Source organism: Parasteatoda tepidariorum, chromosome 6 (genome assembly GCF_043381705.1).
Source record: "Parasteatoda tepidariorum isolate YZ-2023 chromosome 6, CAS_Ptep_4.0, whole genome shotgun sequence".
NCBI lineage: Eukaryota > Metazoa > Arthropoda > Arachnida > Araneae > Theridiidae > Parasteatoda > Parasteatoda tepidariorum.
In genome coordinates, this window is record NC_092209.1 from 33,080,928 (window position 1) to 33,102,356 (window position 21,429).

Genomic DNA, 21,429 nt, shown 5'->3' on the forward strand with positions numbered 1-21,429 from the left:
AAGGATACAATAGATCAAGAGAAGAAAGAAGAAAAAAAAGTTGTTATCTCCTGAATTAGAGAGTTAACAAGGTTCGTCCAAACCAGAATTTGATATGGAACAGTGCTGGCCACTTTCTTTTTCTTTGCTCCTCTAAAAGGTGGGTCGCAGAGCCACTGGCCTGCCTACCATGCCATCTTAACCTACATTGCTCGGGGAAGATTTGTTTTAACGCCTGCTTCGAAAACACTTTCAATTTTTTTCTCTTTAAAGCAATTTTTTCCTCGTCAGTTTAGGGGGGTAAACAAAGAATGAAGTTGCAGAACATTTTTCAACATATGACATTCAGTTTGAAAGCATTAAATTCTAAGAAAAGTACAATTTTTGTATAATTTGGTGAAGTTTAACAGCTGTCCTTACAGCTACCCCTACAGTCCTGTAGAAAAATTTTACATAATTTTAAAGAATGTAATTCTTCATGGCAAGATACAACATTTGAGCGAAATCGATATAATAGTTCCCAGAAAATTTGAATTTTTTAAAAAAAAAATTAGATACTTAAAATTCGATTTCTCAGGACGACTATGTTAGAATTATGTAATTTGCCATGAAAAATTAAATTCTTTAAAATGTAAAAAATTGTATACCTTACAATTGAAACATTTTTTTTTACTATTATTCCATAAAAAATATTTACGAAAGGTTATTTTTTTGCATCTAATTATCTTTGGCTAAACGAATTTTACAATTGTGTGTAAAAAAAATTTCAATTCGCTTAAAAAGTTCTCGAGATACGGCGAAATAAGCAAAAAGTCAAATTAACATAAAGGCGACCAAACTATTGGGATTGGGACCATATTTTGAAAGTCAGTAATCCGAATCCGTGGGAAAAAAAATTATTTAAAGAAAGTACGATTTTGTGTCTCATTTCGTAACTTAAAATATCGTCTGCACTTATTAATTAGCATATAAGGCAGGGGTCTGTATAGAAGAAATTTGGGTCCGTTAACGGACCCTTCACAAAATATCTTTTCATAAAAACGGACCCTTCACAAAATATTTTAACTTAAAAACGGACCCTTCACAAAATGATTTTTCTTATAATCGGACCCTTCACAAATTTGTTTATCTTCATTATTATTTTGTTAATCGAATAAACCTTTTCCAGGGCAGATAACAAGAAAGATGGATGTAAACGAATTAAGTTTTGTCTTCGGCAGACGATTCTTCCATTATTCGTCCGAAATGAATATTCTGCGTTCAGCAGTATAGGCTAAATACCAAATATTTGTATGTTGCATCTCTAATTAAGAAGCAGCAATTGCTGTTTATTTTTAAAAATTTAAATTTTTTTATTATAATTTTACAGTGCAGAGCATAATCTTGTATATCTTTACAATTTAAAAACTCCTTGAAAAAGTTTTTTTTTGCAATAACGGACCCTATTTTCACAAATTCATAAAAGCGGACCCTGGTTGAAAGAATGTGAGTAATTTTTTCACAATTTCACGAAAAACGGACCTTTCACAAAATGTCTGGACAGACCCCTGTATAAGGTCAAACCCACGAACAATTAAAATTAGGGATGCACCGAATTGCTTTTCCATGAGTCTTTGAGAATATAAGTTAACAAGCTTCAGCACTTAACAAATATGTGTAAAAACAATTTTTAAAAATGAATAGTAAAAAATACTATTTTAGACTTTTCATTATTAAATCTTTTAAACTTTCCCCCGAAAACACTTCGCAGAAAATTAATTTTTCAAATAATACTTCGTCGAATATTCGGCAAAAGAACAGAAAAGTAGTGGTCGAATATTCGTTACAATTAAGATTTAACCCAAGAACGTGAAAATCTAATAACTAAATCAAAAGATATTTTCTTTTTTCGCACTGTTCAACCTAATACATAGTATGTTTAAATAACCAGCATTATTCTCTTTATTTACAGAAACCGCCTTTCATATGCCGCAAGCTGTGATTGATGAGCTCTCTCAGGTATTAGAGAAACGTAAACCTTCTCCTGATGGAATTCTTGCCACTTAGTGATCTTTTGCATCTACAAGCAATATCCGAAAGGCAACCAACAATGAAAAACCTAAAATACTGCCATTCCTAACTTTTATGAAAGTGTGTCACTACTAAGTAAATTAATACCTAAGATAACTAGGTATCACTATTTCTGTTCAGAATTATTTAAATAATTTAAGTGCTAGAGAAAAATTAGATGTTATGCTTAAAATGGCAAGCTTATATGAATATATTGGGGAGTTATTTAAGTACTGTATGAAGTGAAATCAATGAAAATTAACTGTTAAGTGGTCATAAGATTTTGATTTGATGCAGAATTTTAGGTTGCAAAAAACGGAATTTTGTACCGAGAAAGCACGAGTTACGTAATTACCACCTTTGTTACATATATTTACAGTTCTTATTAAAAATGAAAAAAAATACATGTTAGGGTTCGAAAAATAAAATAAAAAAGTGAGGAAAAAAAAAATTCTAACAAAATCTAAGGAATCACAATTGAGAAGGACGAGACGGAAAACATCAAAACTTCTTTTATTGCCAGAGGAAACAGGGAGCCGTTAAAAAGTGATTAAAAACACCTTCAAGTTTCTTCGGGCAATCAAACTGGTTTCGATGGAAGCAAAATATGTTTTAATTAGCTTAAACAATTCCAGAGTTGTAGCAGAATACGAAAATCAAACCTATCGTCCACATCATTAGCGATACAACAGATTTCAATCGATTTGTTTTAATTATTTTTCCTCGTCGATATAATAATTTAAGAACCCTAACAGGTGTGCTATATCGATTTCATTTTTGACAAGGATTCTAAATGTATATGGATATATTATGAGCAATCATTACGAAACACTCAGTCTATGTACGAACCCATGCTATTTAAAGCTAGTAACACCAAAATTTTCAAATTATAAAATTAAATTCTAGGAGCTGCAAAATCAACACGGATTTTTAAAGGAGATTGAATTTACGCAGTAAAAATTAAAAACATTTAAATTTGATACTTTTTTTTTCTATATAAATGTGTAAAATTTTATCAAGCCGCAAATAAACATAGACTGATCGAGGTGAGAAAAAAATCACTTATAAAAGAATATAAACTTACTAATTCAAGTTTTTATTATACAAAAGCACAAATTTCAAAATTACAGATTGAACTTTAATTATTAAAAAAGTAGCAAAATTAAAAAAAAAAATATTAGTGGCCGAATTTTACATAACAATCGAGAACAGAATTTTGCAACACACAAAACGAAACTTCACATTTAGCAATCCATTTACGAATGAAAAAAAATTAAATTAATCATCTCAGCTCCAATACATCTCTGTGCGATGTGTTTGAAAGTGGAACTGAAAATTTTCCAGTCAAACAGTAATAATCGTATTAGTTTATATTTTCTAAACTAATACAGATGACAACTGTCAAGTTTAAATGAATTGTAATTCAGTCAATCAATTACTTGTTTTATAAAAAAGCTATTAAAAAAAATATTTATAAATGACGCACCTACTTTTCATTGTTACTATTAAATTAAAAGGAAATTTAAGATCCATGCAGCATTTAATTCTGGGTTTAAGGTTAATGTTCGACAATACAATTAGTTGCTGAAATTGAAGGTTTATACTTTGAATTCCGTACCTTAATTTTTAACATCCCAATAATTAAGCATATAATATTTAAATCTTTCCAAGCCAGTAATTTATTAAAAAATAAAAATTGAAACAAATTTGAAAATTTTCAAAACTTCGTTACAACCAGTGTCAATAAATTAAGGCATTTTTATCAACAACGTTTTTGTAACTAGTTGCTCTCCACAAGCTTTATTTTCCCTAAGCTTAAAAATTTCAAATTTGCCACTGACCAGCAATCGTCACAAGTGTTATCCATAAACTCGGGGCCTTAAGAATTAAAAAAGAAAAACCTACTCAGAAAATATATATTAATACCTGTCTTATTAATTCAAATGACATCATTGTTAATCCCAGCTCAGTCTTTTGATCATTTCATAACTAAAAAAATTTTTTAAAATTAGAAATTTGTAAAAAAAGAAAAAACTAAAATGTAATGAACCACAATTACTTTGATGGGGTAATCTTATTTAACAGGCAAATATATATGATGACGAAAAACAAACACGAAGCCCTGTTACATTTTTCAACACTAAGTAGCGATGCTGCACGAGTAAGCAACTTAACTACCAGCAATCGTGGATTAGGCTGGCTATGGTTGAGCTGCGACGCTGGAACAGAAGATAGCTGTTATTTCCAGATTATTGCAAAATTCTATAATAAAGTTATAGTCTGCTTTTTTCCCCGTTCTAATTTAAACATGCTAACACTTTATTAGATTGTAATAAATTGAAAATAATAACTTGTCATTTTATGAGGGCGAAACGCTATTATGCAACAATTGCAAAATATTGAAGCTCTTCAACTATGGGACCATACTCATAAATATTTTGCAAGGTTTACTTTTTTACAAAAAGAAAAGTTTTGTTTTTATCACAATATTGATAAAAGGGAAAGTTACATTTTAGTCAGAAAGAGTAATAAGATATTAAATGCAATTAAAATTAATCTTAGTGTCATAGTATCATAAACTCTTCTATTCTTAATACATGCAGCTGTATCAGACACATGCACCAACAGAAATGAAAGGGTAAGTTTTAAGATTCATAGCATTTTTATACTAATCATTGATTAAAAAAAAAAAAAGTGCTTTATAGCTAGGGAAAAAAAATAAAGTTGCATTTGTTCAGAGATAAGTATTTTTACTAAAACAGATTTCCACGATTTTGGAAGAAAGGAAGAAAAAAAAAAGGTGCCCAATATGAACAAGAATTAGTTTAAAATTTATGAAATTTACCAACGTTCAGTTTTTAACAGATAATGTTACAGAATAGTAAAATGTATACTTCCTCCATTAAGTGTAGGCAATTTGAATTCTAAAATTTGCAGTTGAACTGTTAAATTTTTTTAAATTCTAATATTTTGATCCTCAGCTCAGCTTTTATATACATTAGGAGCATTAAATTGAGTGAAAAATTATTTAAACTAATATATGATTAAGGAATATGCATTATAAAACACCTATTAATAAACAGTATGAAAAATTTTTAAATTTTCAGTGATAGTTTTGTCTACATAATGGAAAAATACATTGAAACAATTTGCACCAAATATTGTTGGAATAAGAAATCAAGATGAAGAAAGTTTGTTAGTAATATATTGTTTAGTGCATAATCAGTTATGAATATTTTACTTTTATGAGTAATAAAAATTTAGCACATAAGTTTTATTTTAAATTTTATTAGTTTGCTAACTATTCAAAATTCATAAAGATTTAGTTAGTGTTAAATACTACGATATGCATGGACTCATTCAATAGATAAGGTTAAAAATGCCAGTGAGAAAAGTATCTTTCAGTTTGAAGAAACTCATTTCATCTAGACATGATTCTATGGAACTGTGGAAAAACTTTCCAATTGAGGCATCTCAGCTCTTTCATCCATTGTCAGAAATACTTAAAATATTTTCCAAGTTTAGTTTTCAAAGTTCCATACATTTAGATAAAACCGCTAACGTGTAAGTTACCCTCTCATCAGTAATAAAAATTGCATCAACGAAAAATTAGCATTAAACCACTACTATCTGGATTTTTTTTTTTTGCAGTGTTGGATGTTGTTAATTGACAGAAAAACTAATAAGAAAAAAAAAGAAAACGTAAACTGAGAAAAGTTTACAAACCTCAATTTTGTAAACCAAATGAAAATTCATTTCTATTAGCTAAAATGTTTGCTAGCAAAGAAACTAAAACTGAACTTTACTTTGTAAAACTTTCTGAACAAGACTGTAATACAGCAAGCATATTTGAGTAATTCATAAAATTTGAAATAAATGGTGCAAGACATTAATGGGTTAATAGCATTCTCTTATTTGTAATTACAGTTGGCAGTAAATAAATAATTTAGCACCCATCATTTCAATACAAAGTTAATGCCTTAAAAGTGATTAGTATGTTGTAACTACAAAAAATGAAGCAAATCAGTTGGAATGACATCTTTTATTCGGTTACCCAGAGGGTGTTATTGATTTTACAAAAAGCAGGTTTGGGATATTCAATATCAGAATCCACTGAGATTTATTGATACATGCTAAGAAAAAAAAAGCTGTAAATATTAAATGGAATGTGTTACATGCTTAAATGAAAACTGCAAGCCAATCAAAAAAACAATCTCAATACTTAAAAAAAATGATTTCACTCCAAAATTTGAAAAAAAAAAATTATCAATGCAAACATTAAATAAAAATTTGTAGTTAAAATCTTTCAAAAACCAAAACAATTTTTAATGTAATATATAAAACACTAGCAGAATTACAAAACTGAGTGTAGATTTACGCATGACAAATAAAAAAAAAAACTAAAAATGCGGCATCAGACACTAACACGAACATTGATTTTTTTTCATAGATTAGCAATGCAAATAGTTACTAAACAGGTATGATTTTCAATGCTACACTAATTACTTTCAAAAAACAATAGCACAAGTCACTATATATAAAGAATACCTGCTTTCACCCCCCATCAAAATTTTCAATTAAATTCAAAATTTAAATCTCCACTACAGTTAAAAATGGCGGCCACTTGAACGCAAGTTGGTGACTAGCACTTTTTTTTCACGTACACTGGTAATAATATAAAGCAAAAGCAGGATGTATTTATATATCAAAAGAATTAAGTACAAAAAGTTTGGAAAAAAGTTATTTCGATTATTTAGAAATTTGAGTTTTAATCCAGAGCAATTTCTTGGGTGGAGATTTCTTGTTGCAGGTCCAAGAGAAGAAAATACAACCTTAAGTGTATTCCCTCCTCTTAACACAGACAATGCCACAAACTGGAAGTCTTCACAGAAGTTGAAGATTCTTTCACACACAGAAGGGGGTGAATGGCAATCAACCTAACAAGAGAAAATTAATCACTTTAATATTTTTTTAAAAATTAAAACTAGCCTTTTTCCAAATTAAGAGAGACTCAAATATATGAGTCAAAATACTTAAAGAAACTAAAATCAAAATGTATATCAGTACATTTTAATCAGGGTTGGCAAGGTTTAGGACAGAATGGATTAATCCATGGTTTAAACCGCCCGTCCAAAACCCTTTACTCAAATTATGTCACAATTTTATCTGAACAATATTTAAGAGGTAAAATAACTAATAACATATTGATAATTAAATCTACTACAGAATATTTGTTTTTAAAAGTATGTTATTAATATTGTTCGGCTCTTCAATTTAAACATTAAACAAAGGAAGATTAATCAGTAATCTAGTTCAATTGGTCCTAGCATTCAATAGTACATAACTGAAGTTGGACCTTGCCATACAGGTTAAGCTATTAGAGACTAAGTGCTTGGTTAGTCATAAGCAGGGTTATTTACCTATAGTACTATTCAAGAATACTGTTATTTCATTAATGTACAATTCTTTTAGCATAGTGGTGGTACATTACCAGTGTCAGTAACTGAAACTGATGTTATGCCCTTCAAAACTGTTAATACATTTCAGTTATTTTGTATTTTCAATTTAAACTAATATATTTATATTTAAAAACAATTTTTTTTAAAAATAGATGTCTTTTTTATCATCCTGTGATGCAAGGACAGTTTTACCCAGTTTAAGACAGTTTTAACCACGTGTCCTATCCAAAACCAGTTAAGGACGTCCAAAACCCCAACCCTGATTTTAATTTATGGGAAGCATGAAATTTAATATACAAAGGAAGTTGCAGTCACTATATTGAGTATTAAATTTAACGTAGCACAAGGTCTTATTAGAAGTCCATTTTTTCACCATTTTGAGACAGGGTTTTAAGTCAAAGTATTGCTTTTTTATCTTAACAGATTAGTGATGCCTTCACCTTAGCAGCAGAAATAAGATTGAGAATTAATAGTTTTAACATAGGTGAAATTAACATACAGTAAAAGTTATTACTGACTTTTAAAGTCTCAAGAGCAAAGACTATTCTAAAAAGTCTATTTCAGAAAATGAAAGCTTCTATTAAGCAAAATTATTTGACCAAATTTAGTTTAAATTATTTTCATTTGGTAAATCAAAAATCTAAGACAAACTCAGGGAAGCAGATAAATTTTACAAATGTGGGACAAAATAAAATTTTAAAAATTGTTATCTGAGCAGCATTGGAATTTTCATTTGACAATTAACATTTAAGTCTTAAAACATACAAAAAAAGTCCAAGTTATTGTCTGTTAACATTGTTAAATTCCTAGATAAAACTCAATATTTTATTTGATAATTAAATATTATATAGTTCTTATAGAAGTCATTAAATTTGGCAAATAAATTTAATGAAGACATATAGGTGAATGCAGCAAATTAAAGTTCATAAAATTAAAAAGCTGCCAAATACAAAATAAACATTAAATCTATTTTACAGTAATTTCCTATTCTTACAGTTCAATAAAATTTAAAAATTGCTTGAAGCTTTAAGCCTCAGCTTAAAATTTTCAAGGACATTTAAATAAATTAGGGGCTTATAACACTTTAGTACTTTATTTCATAAAATACTTTATAAATTGAATAAGAATTTTTAAAAAAAATAATAAAATCTGAAAGTAATTAGCAGATAAGAGAAAGGTTCAGAATTCAGGTAATTCAAATATTTTAATGGTCCTAGAAATTTAGTTGCTATCAAAAAAATAAATAACTTAAATGAGCATATCTCCAAAACAATACAAACATTTTAAAGTAAACGCTTATTAACACCCAAAAAAATTTTAAAGCTAGAAAGTTTACCATTATATTAATAATGCACAAGGAATAATTGAGTTTAGCATGATATCAAAGGAACCTAACAATCGGAAGAAAAACTTGTCAGCATGAATAGGAAAACAGGCTTGAAAGTTAATAGAACCTAGTTAGGTTCTCATAAACCACAAAACTCTACCAAATCAGTCCAACTGATTGATAAAACAAAGATAGATTTTGTGGACATGTTTATTTCATAAAGAATAGAAATGCTCAAATCAAAAGCAAGGTTTACAAATCAGGTAGATACTACAAGTTCAACGCAAAATACTAACACTTGTGTACAAGGTCATCAGTATCAAAGACTTCTCAAAATGTCAAATCCATATAGATATACTATGTGATGAACTACTTTTCAGTACACCACTATAAAAGTTATGGAAACATTTTATGTACTCAGTTGGCAAGCTCTTCAATTCTAAGGTCAGGTTTATTTTTCTTACCTCTGTAAATCTTGGGTTAAATTTTCAACTTAGAAACAAGTATGCAATCCAAAAAAAAAAAAAATGGTACAATTAATATCCATTTTCAAAATTAAAAAAATTTACTAAAGGAACAAGGTTTATAGACTTCAAATATATAATTGAATCTTCAGGATGTAAGAGCACCCAAAAAAGAGAATGGTGAACCTTCTACCATTATTTTGAAGGCACTGGTTAGAGGTCAGGTTTGTCTAGTCATGGTGGGTACCATGGTTACAAGGAAAGGTCACTTTGAATAGGGGTGCGGGATGAATAGTTTTGTCTAAATCTTAGTGAAGGTAGGCATGAGTAAACCAATCGACACCTTCTTTCCTCCATTTCACCCCCATTAGAAATTTGCTACCACAGCAGCAGACAGCCCCAGATTTTCAGTCTTGAGGAGTTTTCCTCAAAGCCGCACTATAATTCATAGAATATTTTTAAAAGTTATTCAATCAATAGTCGCACCAAGATTAATATTAGTTGCGATTTTAAGTAGCAAAACAGTCAGAATAACAGACTGCTGGAATTTTACTGCACCATGTACCATTTAGTAACTTTAATCCAAAAAGCACATACTTTTTAACTATAACAAAATAAAACTTCAGTTATTAAGCAGAAAAGGTAAATTATAGTTTTACTTTCTATATTGATAACTATTAGTTAAGAAATTAGGTAAAATATAACACTGAAACTACATCATTACAAAAAACTGACAAAAATTTAAAGAAATTAACTTTAAATACAGTATAACCTTGAAAATCTGGATTTCTAAAATCCTATAGCTTCAGAAATTAAGATAGAACTAATAAGGACAGTTGAAGCATGTACACTGCTAAATTTATTTTAATTTTTCAAATCAAAATTATTCCAATATTTCAGAATTTAAAAAAAAAAAAAAATGCATTTATAGAAAGATGAAAACTTCAACTACATTAAACATGTGTAAAGAAACACTGAAGCACTAACATCTACACTACGCATAATTAAAAAAAAATTGTAAAACTTTTCCTTTGGCTTAAAAAAGTATTTTAGAAGCAGTTTCAACAAAATTTTGGTTTGCACCAAGAATGCAAATAAACTTAGTTTTCTAATATCTTACATATAACTTAAAATTAATAATTCTCCACACCACTACATGTGAATGATTTTAAAGGATCATAAAATGCCACTTAGTTGCATCTCTTGCAATGAACCTCTTAAAATATTGCAAAAATTATAGTCTAAAACTCTAAGACACTTAGCATAAAATGTAGTAGACAGTCTTGTAATTTAATGACATATGAGCAAAAATCTGCTCTAATGTTACAAAATTTTTAAGAATTTGCACACTACAGTAAATAATGTTAAGATGCAATTAACTTGAGGAAAATACAACGCTAGGGACAACTGAAAAATTATGCTTAGATTTACTTAAAACGACAATCTTATAACACACAAGTTACAATGCATAAAAAGTTGCTTTAGCACAGGCAAGGTACTGGCAGAATCATAAATCAGTGATATTATACATCACATATCAAAACACTAAAAAGGTCGAACATTATGAAGAAATGAAATTTTTAGAAAAACTTAAGACAATGTGAAATACTTGCCTAATAGTTACTGGCTCGAAGATAATCTCCTAATTTTTCAATTACTGTATTGAGCTGTCCTGGTGGAAATCCATCAGTAGTCGCGGCAACTAAGAGACCTGAAGAAAATACGCACATTCAATATACAACTTGAATAACTTTTCAAAATATTGAAAAAAAAAAGTCACTTTTGTTCTAAAAAATATTTTTATCAATATTAGCATACCTTTTTAAAATTTTATTTCTATTTTATTTAGTCAATAAAAAAGTATCACTTATCATTAGTAAATAATAAAAGATTTAATGGTACAAGTACCAGATAAGACTATTGGACAATGCTAAACCTTAAAAGGTAATTAAAAAAAAAAAGTTGTTCATCATGACTGACTCGAGGGTAGAGATATTTAAGAAATAAACAGTACTTTTTAAAAAATTGAGTATACCTAAAAAGGCACAGCTGAAAATCTTGTTTATTTTAGGAGGTATTTTATAATTATAGGAAAATTGTAATCAGGAAATAATTCTATAATTAACAGATTTTAATAGATTTACTATTATTTCCAATGTAAAATGTTCTTTTGAATAATTTTTAAGAATGGGAGAAAATAAGTAAAGTATCACATTCAGAACTGTAGAGACATTAGACCAAAACCATCCATATCTCTGCTTCAATTAATGGCCTATCACTGTTCAAGTTCTCATTTCTAAGAGGTTAATTTCATTCTTATCTTTAATTTTATTATTTTGCAACAAATTATAAAGCAATTTTTAGAAGGAAAAAAAAATCTTGCAAATTGATCATGGAAGGAAAATTGTTTCACGAGTTGCTTTTACTTTGGCTGGCCTTGATGCCAACCATAGTTAGAGAAAATGATTTATTTAGAAATTTTACCAATTCTATCAGAAATTTAAAAGCTATAAAGCCATGCTTTAAGAAATTTTAGATACATAAATTGCCACAGCACAATACAAGCCAGTTTTCACTATTTCCTTTTAATGTTGCATAAAAATGGGCACAGATTAATAAAACTGAAAAATTTCCTTCCAATAATTAAAGATTTCTCAATAAAAGCTAACAATCTTATAATTTGTTTTTAACTAAAAAGGGAAGAACTGTAATAGTGCAGTTTAATAAAAATTCAGTTGAAAATCCAGAAAAATTCTAACTACCAATCTAATAAGGAGTACTGCATTTTGCAAGTTTGCCACTAGTTATACTCTGAGTTGGGTCCTTTTTGCAATTCTTTCGTTTCTTGTGGATCGCTGCACGCAAGGTAACAAGACTGAGATTATTCTGTCACAGATCAGGATATAAATATCACCAAATTAGATCATCAAATAATTTCAATTTATTAAATGTTTAAAGGAGAAATTTCACTAATGCTGTTCACAAATACTAGAAGTTTCACTTAAAGCAAGCAAGGTAGCAACAGTTAGGCATATAAACATATCTGGCACACAAAATGTTTACATTAGACAGGGGTCTGTCCAGACATTTGGTGAAGGGTCCGGTTTTCTTGAAATTGTGAAAAATTACTCACATTCTTTCAACCAGGGTCTGCTTTTATGAATTTGTGCAAATAGGGCCCGTTATTGCAAAAAAAAAAATTTACAAACATACGAGAATTATGCTCAACACTGTAAAATTATAATTAAAAAAAATTTAATTTTAAGAAATAAACAGCAATTGCAGCTACTAAATTAGCGATGCAACATACAAATATTTGGTATTTAGTCTATACTGCTGAACGCCGAATATTCATTTCGGGAAGAATAGTCTGTCGAAGACAAAACTTAATTCGTTTACATCCATCTTTCTTGTTGAAGGGTTCATTCGATTAAAAAAACAATAATAAAGATAAACAAATTTGTGAAGGGTCCGACTAAAAGAAAAATCATTGTGAAGGGTCCGTTTTTAAGTTAAAATATTTTGTGAAGGGTCCGTCGTTTTTATGAAGATATTTGTTAAGGGTCCGTTAACGGACCCAAATTTCTTCTAAACAGACCCCGGTTAGATCAGTTATAATGTATAGTATTGGATGAAATTAGTTAATGGCATTACCTCAAAACAAAGCAATTATTTTTCTAACACAATAAAAACATACGAGAATATTTGTTTATAACAGTAAATTTTATTCAAAATTGAATATACTTCTGAAGTATAAGCTAAATTAATATTTAGAAATTTAATAAATAAGCAAAAATGTAATATTTAAAACTACAGAAAACTAATTACGTATCACGGAAAAAATAGTTTAAAAAAATTATTTGAAATTAAAATAAAAAAACTTATTAATCTTAAGTCATTAGCTTCTAGGATAAAGGCTTCATGGAATTTTAGTCAAGGTTCAGATCATTAAACAGAAACATCAATTTACAGAAACTTTAAACCATGTTATACAAAAAGGAGGAAACTCTTAAACATTTTAATTGCAAATGTTCTTTAATCCTAATTTGATAAAAACACCACATCATTTCTTAAAACTTAATTAAAAAGTAAGAATTACCTATACCACAATAAACAAAGTCTAAAATGATTTAAAATTCTATTTTTTTTTAACAAGTACCAGGCAATATTCAACACTTGCTAACCTAAGTTCTTTCATATTTCTTCAACAAGACAAATTTATATAAACATACATTTTATTCAATCATCAGAACTAAAAACTATATTCGCTTAAAACTATTCGGTCCTTTAAAATTTGTCAAGAAGACAGATTTATAGAAATTTGCATGATAAAATAAAAGCTAGCTCAACTTAGTGATTTTTAAATCCTTCAAATTTATAGAATAAGGATACTATTAAATATCTTAAACCTGATCTCATAAAAATAATGGAAACAATTCTAATATCAGAAATGAAAAACTCTGGAATAGTTCAATATATTATTATTACTTACAGGTATTAGTGGCAACAACACATAGCGCAGAACTTCCTTTTCGACCTCTAATTAATGAGTTTTCAGCAGACAAGCAGAAATATTTATCACCTCCAAGATATATACCAGATTCTGTAAAAGAGCCAGGATTGGTTCGCATAGTATCAGCAATTACTTTCAGTTCTTGTTGTGTAACCTAGACACATTCAAAACAGTATAATTATTAAACATGATCACTCTAACAATTTATATGCAAAATAAATTAAAAATTACTCTATCATTGTGAGACAATTGCAATCAAGACTAAACTTTAACATCAATTTTAAAATAAATGAAAATAGCCAATTGTTTTTTTCTTTAAGAATTTGTTCAAGTAAATACTAACAGCCAACACTTTTAGAGAAATTTGAAATAAGTTATGAATTGAATGTCAAACTTAACAGGGCTCTGTCTAGGTTTTTCTGAGAGGTACCGATTTTGCGATAATTTGTGAAAAATTAAAATTATAATAAAAAATAAACACAAAAATATGGATTTATTGTTTCTCAAGGGATACAAAAATAAATTTTAAGTATTGTGGAACTACCGTTTTTCTAAAAGTGAATTTGTGAAACTAGTTTTTCCTAAGGTTGAATTTCTGAAGGTACCGCTAAACGGCAGTAAATTCGGCATGGACAGACCCCTGCTTAATAACCACAAAAGCTACACCACATCCACATTGATTTAAGATATTTGCTTGATAATTCAATTGCTAGATTTAAGCTATCCATAATTATTAACAGATAATCAAGGAAACGGAACCCATAATTATCACCACAAGGGAATCCACATTTTAAATAAAACTGTTACAAGAACTATTCCTCATGTACAATACATGGTTCAGTAGATCCTTTATAATTGCAAACCTTGAAATAGCAGACTGTTTAGAGTTCTTGGTAATACTACAATTTCACGAATACCACAATATTCACATGTCCTACGTCTAGCTTTTACAGCCGTCTTACAAGTCAAGAAAATCATTATAAGGAGTGAAAAGGTGATAGAATACCGAAAAATCGGAGCATTTGACTAAAATCGTATTTTCGGAATAAAGCTAAAAAATCTAAACAATTAAGTTTTAAAATCAGAACAGTTGGCCACTATGCACTTTAGGACAACAAATCTATCATATCCAGAGTGAACAATGTAATTTTAGAGACACTAATTTCCCAGATTTAATTTTTTTTTTACATGCTTTAGTTTCAGAAATCTTCATGTTTGATTTATAAGTAGACTACCGAAAAAAAAAAAAAAAAACAAGAGATGCCAAAAATTTGCAAACTAGTAATTCCTGTGGCAGAATTTTTTTAGGCTTTCTGTAATCCAACTCTCTAGCACTATATTTTTCTAAAGGATACTTTCAATAATAACAAAGATGCATATTACTAACTTAAAGTGATGAAAACACTGCATTTACAAAAACAAAAATACTATTTTTTTAATAGAATTTATAATTTTTTTTATTTAAATATGGGCGATATTCTCTAATTTTGTTGAGGGAGAATGCACTTTTCTTTATCGCATTTTTAAAACCACTAAAAAATAAAAATCATGAAATCCATAGCTTAACCTCTTAACGTTCGGTTAAACTTCAAGAAAAGTGTCATAAAAGTGCCTAATTTTTTGACAACTAGTTTATAATAAACAAATTATCCTGGTACTGCCATCTGGTGTGCAAATTTAGAAATAAAATGTTTTCCGGGCCAAAGAAATTAGTTTTATTCTTATTACTACTTATTCGCATTACTACTGAACACTCCAGCCAGAAAATTCCATGGGAGCGAGAAGGGGTTAATTATTGAAAAACACATAGGACTAAATCATTCAAATCTGATTTGTCAAACTAGGGTTTCTTAAATGAGTGTTTCTTTTCAAAATTTGACATCTGTAATAAATATTGCATAAAAAATCAGATTTTAAAAAACTGAAAATTGCATTATCAGCAAAAAAAAAAATCCATAGAATTATTGCCTTAAAAGGAAATACTCAAATGAGCGATTCTAATTTCTCATTGTATCGTCCGAAATACATCAGGATATTCTAAAAACCACATGAAAAATCAATATTAACTGCCAAAAATACAAACTAAACACTACATGCATTTCAGATACTGTCAGCGTTAAATGAGCACATCAAAAAGTTATTTACATAAATAAGCAATTCAAATTTAGTGTGTAAATTTTTGTAGAAAGAGCCAAAACTTTACTTTCCAAAAGGAAAATCTTACCATAAAAACTAACATTCTGTGACAATGTAGTAGTGATTCTGCCACAGGAGGTGTATTCAAAAATATGGAGGCAACTTATAAAACAATATATAGGTGGATTGTAATTCGCAGAATTAGGATACACTACCCGTTACAAGAACATAGTTTATTGATCAACAAACATTCATTGAGGTAGACCCTTTTCCAACTCTTTATACTACACACTAGATTTGTTACCAAAAGATACACACAAACAAGTATAAGTCTAAAAAATCTTGACACTTTTCTCGGCTCTCAAGGCTCTTTAAAATTTACTTATATTTTTAAGTCTTAGTTTAAACTAAATAGGTATGACAAATAAAACTTCATATTTACACTAAATATTATTTAGTGATAAAATAAGGAGACAAAAAGTTTAATTCACTATACAAAAAAAAATTAATGTAAACAATGGCCTAGCATCTCCTTAAAAAGTTCATAAAATCAGGTTTGTATGTCTTGACGTATGACAATTACTACAGGGACACAATTTCATAAATTATCAGATTAATCAAAATGCTGAAAAATTTTTCTTTTAGAAATAAAACATGCAAATAGTTTCAATTATTTTAATGCTTTGTAAAATTTAACAGCTTTTTGCATTGTATTATTTCCCTTAAACTCTTAAAAATGCAACGCTATCAAACAAACACTTCTAAATAAAAATTAAGATTATATACAAAAAGCAAAAAAAAAAAAAAAAATGGATCAATTTTTAAAGGAAAATTTTAAAGCTTAACATTTTTGCCTTCCAATTACAGTATAAGAAAAAGTGATAAGTCTAATATAGACCCTCTTAATTACCACATCATAATAAAAACATCAATAAAAACTTTTTTGAATAAGAAAATACAAGATAGAAATAAACAAAAATCTTCAAAATTTTTAAAGGATAGATAAAATGTTAAAATCTTAATTTTCACATTGCCATATTTTAAGAAAATTGGCCACAAAAGAATAATCTTCATTAGAAAAGCTCTTTAAAAATGCTGTCATAATAAAAAAACACTGATAAAGAGGAAAGTTAAAAAAAATCATCAAAAAAATTATTCTTAATTTTGAAATATAATTTAAACCTTGTGCATGAGTTCAGTGTTACTGTTTTACTGTTCAAGAAAGTGACAATAAAAGAATATAAAGTCTACTAGAAATCAAGGTTGGCAATTGATAGTTTAATCCATGATTTTATCACTCATGTCAAAAACTTGACAGTTTTTAACAAGTGTCAAATACCCAATTATAATTATATTGGATAATTATTAGCTATTATAATTTAGCTATTATAATTAAGTATTTATAAATAAATATACATACAAAAAAATTACAAGTGATCAATAATGTTAGTAAATTATTGGTAATAAACTGTTTTGACAGTTAGTCAAAAACCCAAATTTGTGTAGAAAATTTTTATCATAAATAAAAATGTACAAAATTGAAATTTACTGTTAATTTTTTGAATTATTGAAGAAAAAAAGAAACTCAATCTTATTGATAATATGTTAAAAGGGGACTAAATTAAAATTGATTTAACTCCTTTTTTTCCCTGAAGCAAGCAATCAAAAAAAAAATTTAGAAGCTCTGTACTCTTAAGTTTATTTTTCAGTTTATATAAATCAGAAATTTGAGTTCTTTTATTGATGTTGATCTGCATAGTCTAGAAAATAGATGTACTAAAGCTATTATAATGTAATAAAATAACTAACTAGTAAATTTATTCTAATAACTATTAAATATCAATAGTAATTTAATGAAACCCTTGAATTGAGTGATTGAAAATTAACTAAATTTCAACACATATTTTAATAAATTTTAATTAGTTCACTGATCAGGCATATCAAAATAAAGAACCTTGTCAAAAACGCAATAGTGTTAGAAACATTTCGTTAATGTGCTTCACTTTAGTTAAAATAATGTGCTTCACTTTTTTTGTTTTGCTTCATTTTTTTAAAACTAAAGTTAAACTTTTAAAATATAAAGTGCTGTTTAAAAAACTACAATTGACTTGTCTGAATATAATTAGGAAAAATAAATTATGATTCAGTAAAAGTAATCCAGCTTTAAATCTAAATTTCTGTGTCTTTCAGCAGATAAATTTCAAACTTTAGAACTTAACAAATATGTGTAAAAACTATTTCTAATAGCATAAAACATACAATTTCTGATTATTCTTAAATAAAACTGAAGATTTTCCCAAAAAGCTTTGTCAAAAAATAATTGTACAAATACTTATCCAAATTTTGACAAAGAGCAGAATACCAAAAAGTGATATAATATTTGTTACATTCCTAGTTTAATATACTTGATATAGACCATTTTATGCAAACAAAAGACTTGCAGGAAGCTTTATACTTGTTTAATTGCTTTTACTATAAAAGAAAAATAGGCATTCTAAATTTTAATAAAATGAACTTTAACCCTTCAATAATTAGCTAGTAACTTTTGACTCGAATTTAAAAAATATGAAACTAAAGTCAACTTGTAAATTACTTACAGTACAGAGAGCTCAGAATGGTTTCCTTTATCATTTAATTAAAATTTCTGCTTTTATCATTTTTTTTCTACAAGTGTTCATACATCAAAATTATAATTTGGATTTAATTCACATGAAGAGTTTAAAAACTATACAAATCATATTTTAAAATATTTTCATTTCAATAATATGAAAACAGTGTTATGATTTCAATATGTATAATCGAATTCATTAAGATGAGCTCTAAAAATATTAAGGAAAAATTGTTTTTTCTGCTCAAAACCAAAATTTCTATTTAAATATCTAATTATCTAAAAAAATTTTGATCGACATATAAATACATTAGCCATCTACATTTTAAATGTACTAAAAATTTTACATGCATTATGAGTTGTCTATCATCCCAAGTTAAAATATTTTTTGATGATTTAAACCAGTTTATGTGTTGTGTCAAAAACTAATTTTGGTTAACAGAAAACTCAGTTTAGACAATCTCAGAGTGACAAATAGGGAACATTAAATTTAAACTTTCGCAAATATGTTATTAAATGTTTCTTACATTCTTGTCTTAATGAACTTTACACACAACTTGAATTCCAATTTTATGGAGTAATTTAAAGTTTTTTACAAGCATTTACATGCTTAATACAGAAAATTTTAATTGGTAAAATTGTACCTACAGTATATTGCTACTGAAATTTTTTAATAAACTTAAATGGACTTAATAAAATAAGCAGCTAAAATATACGCAAAAAAGCTAATAAACTTAACAAATTTTAATAAGCTAATTTAAAAATTTAATATCAGTTAAAATCAATGAAAATTTAGGAATTTGATAGCAGCCCCCATTGTCTTTATTTCAATAATTGATAAGTGAAAAATAAAGCAGACGGAAAAACGAACAGAAAATTTTAGCTATGCTTAAAAAATATAAAAACCTCCCTAAACATTCGGTTTTAGTTGGCACTTCTTATAACGCTATTTAAAATATTCATTACAGGATGACACTTCTTACAGCGCTTCCAGATCACGAGGTTGATAAATGACTCAACCTGTGTCAGTAACCTATCACAAAGAAATGCTCTTGCGTACTGACAACTTAAATGCGCCAATAAGCGAAATTCAATACACCGAAATTAATATTAAGTAATAAGCAGAAATCATGGCCATATTAGGTCCATTCAATATCCCTTCATAATCACATGTCTACTTCCCAATTACATTAATGAAATTATAAGATTTTAAAAAATATTGCAATCAAATTTAAAAATTCACAAAATAAAATATTTAATAGACAACGATACCAAAACGCGTATCATTACAGTTTAAAGTTTTGATAAAGGGAGACATTTAAATTTAGGGATGATTCATACAATGGCTGAAAGCCGCCCAATTAAAGGGAAGGCTTCATATTACAAACCAAGACAGCGATGAATTATTGATTCAATGCTAATATTAACACAGGAATTACGGTTTTTGAGGAAATTCACAAAAAATTAGGGGACACTTCGATTTTTCTTTTATATTTGAGAGTTAGGGTTAAAGATATATGCACGCTGCTTACCGGCATAACGCTTGCATCTTTTTCAAATTTGGCCCATATCGCTCCGTCTTGTAATCCTGCTATTGCAGCTAATCTACAGGATACTTGTGAACAAATTTGATTATCCACATATGCTTGCCAAGACATTTTAATATATTAATAAAGGTCCTTGCAATAATAATTCAAGACAGACGAGCTTTTTGGTAGCACCACCCTAACGCTGAAACTACAGGGAAGAAGCAGATTAGAAAATAGAAAGAACACTTGTGAAAACCGCAACCGATAAATGTTATCAGCTGACTGCCAACAGAGGGCACAGAAATCGTTTCGATTTGCATAAACAAGAAATAAATTGGATTTTATAATAAATCGAATCGAAATAATTATGTATCGGATTTGAAAATCTATCGTCAAAATTTTAATTGCAAGAATGGATAGAAAAATATAAAATTTTTCGTAAGCTAATTGAGTAACACAGCGAATCAAAATTTGATAACTGACTCACGAGCGTTGCCGCAACAACAACCATTGTTAACAGTTTGTTGACAGCCATATTTTATTAAAAAATTACAGATTATTTTCATTATTTTTGTAATGTTTATTGTTGATCCTTTTCTACACTTAGTTAGTTCAATTCAGCTATAATATCACATTTTTTTAAACCTGAAGTGTAAAGGCCTTTGACGTCTTGTTTCGGTTTTTGTTTCTCTACCCAAAACCAAAACTGGGTTTTTCTTTCAGAAATTATTACTATTTTTATCTTACACAAAACAAAAAATTCCACATGCCCTGTTTGCCTGATTATCGTAATGGGGAATAGGACGTAGTTCTGAGTGCTGAAAAACATTTCTAACATCTATCCCCGTCGCACTTGGAAACGGTTATGAGCTGGGTGAGATGGCTGCAATCAGTGGCGTGAAGATGTTAGGAGCAAACTAACAATGTATTTAAAAGTATTATAATAACTCTTATATAATTAATATTACATAATATTATATAACTAATATAATATAGATATTATATATGATACATAAAAGTATTATACAACTAATAATAAAATACATTTGAAAGTATTTTGACGCTTCGAGTTTATAACATTCTGTAAAATTTCTTTTTTTAATCTTTAACATATTTATAACATTTATTCATATTTTTTTAAACAGTCGAGTTCAAGTTTTTTTTCCTTACTCGGAGGAAGTTTAAATTTTTTTACTTTAAGATATAATAGAAAAAATGTCAGTGTGAGGAATATTGGTGATGGTTCTTTAACCTTATATATGCATTGGTAGAGGAAATACCTGGCAAACGCCCTGAATTTTAAAAACCAGGGAATGAGCTCAATGTGCATTTTTATCACATTTACCAGAAGGCATATTTATAATT

At 28.1% G+C, this 21,429-nt stretch overlaps 2 protein-coding genes across 2 annotated transcripts in view; one reads left to right on the forward strand and one right to left on the reverse strand.

Annotated features, from left to right (window-relative positions):
• LOC107456442 (uncharacterized) overlaps positions 1 to 6,473 on the forward strand; it is a 74,602-nt gene extending 68,129 nt beyond the window's left edge. Inside the window, exon 4 of the mRNA XM_016074304.3 lies at positions 1,931 to 6,473. Within this exon, the coding sequence (XP_015929790.1) occupies positions 1,931 to 2,025 (95 nt within the window). The 3' untranslated portion in view covers positions 2,026 to 6,473. The remainder of the gene's footprint in view (positions 1 to 1,930) is intronic.
• On the reverse strand, positions 6,056 to 20,372 carry LOC107456443 (profilin chic). Its single transcript, XM_016074306.3, has 4 exons — positions 20,068 to 20,372; positions 13,771 to 13,945; positions 10,892 to 10,989; positions 6,056 to 6,965 (listed from the first exon to the last, which is right to left on the reverse strand). The coding sequence occupies exons 1-3, from the start codon at positions 20,191 to 20,193 to the stop codon at positions 10,892 to 10,894; spliced, it is 399 nt and encodes a 132-aa protein (XP_015929792.1). The 5' UTR covers positions 20,194 to 20,372; the 3' UTR covers positions 6,056 to 6,965.
• Positions 20,373 to 21,429: the final 1,057 nt, after the last annotated feature.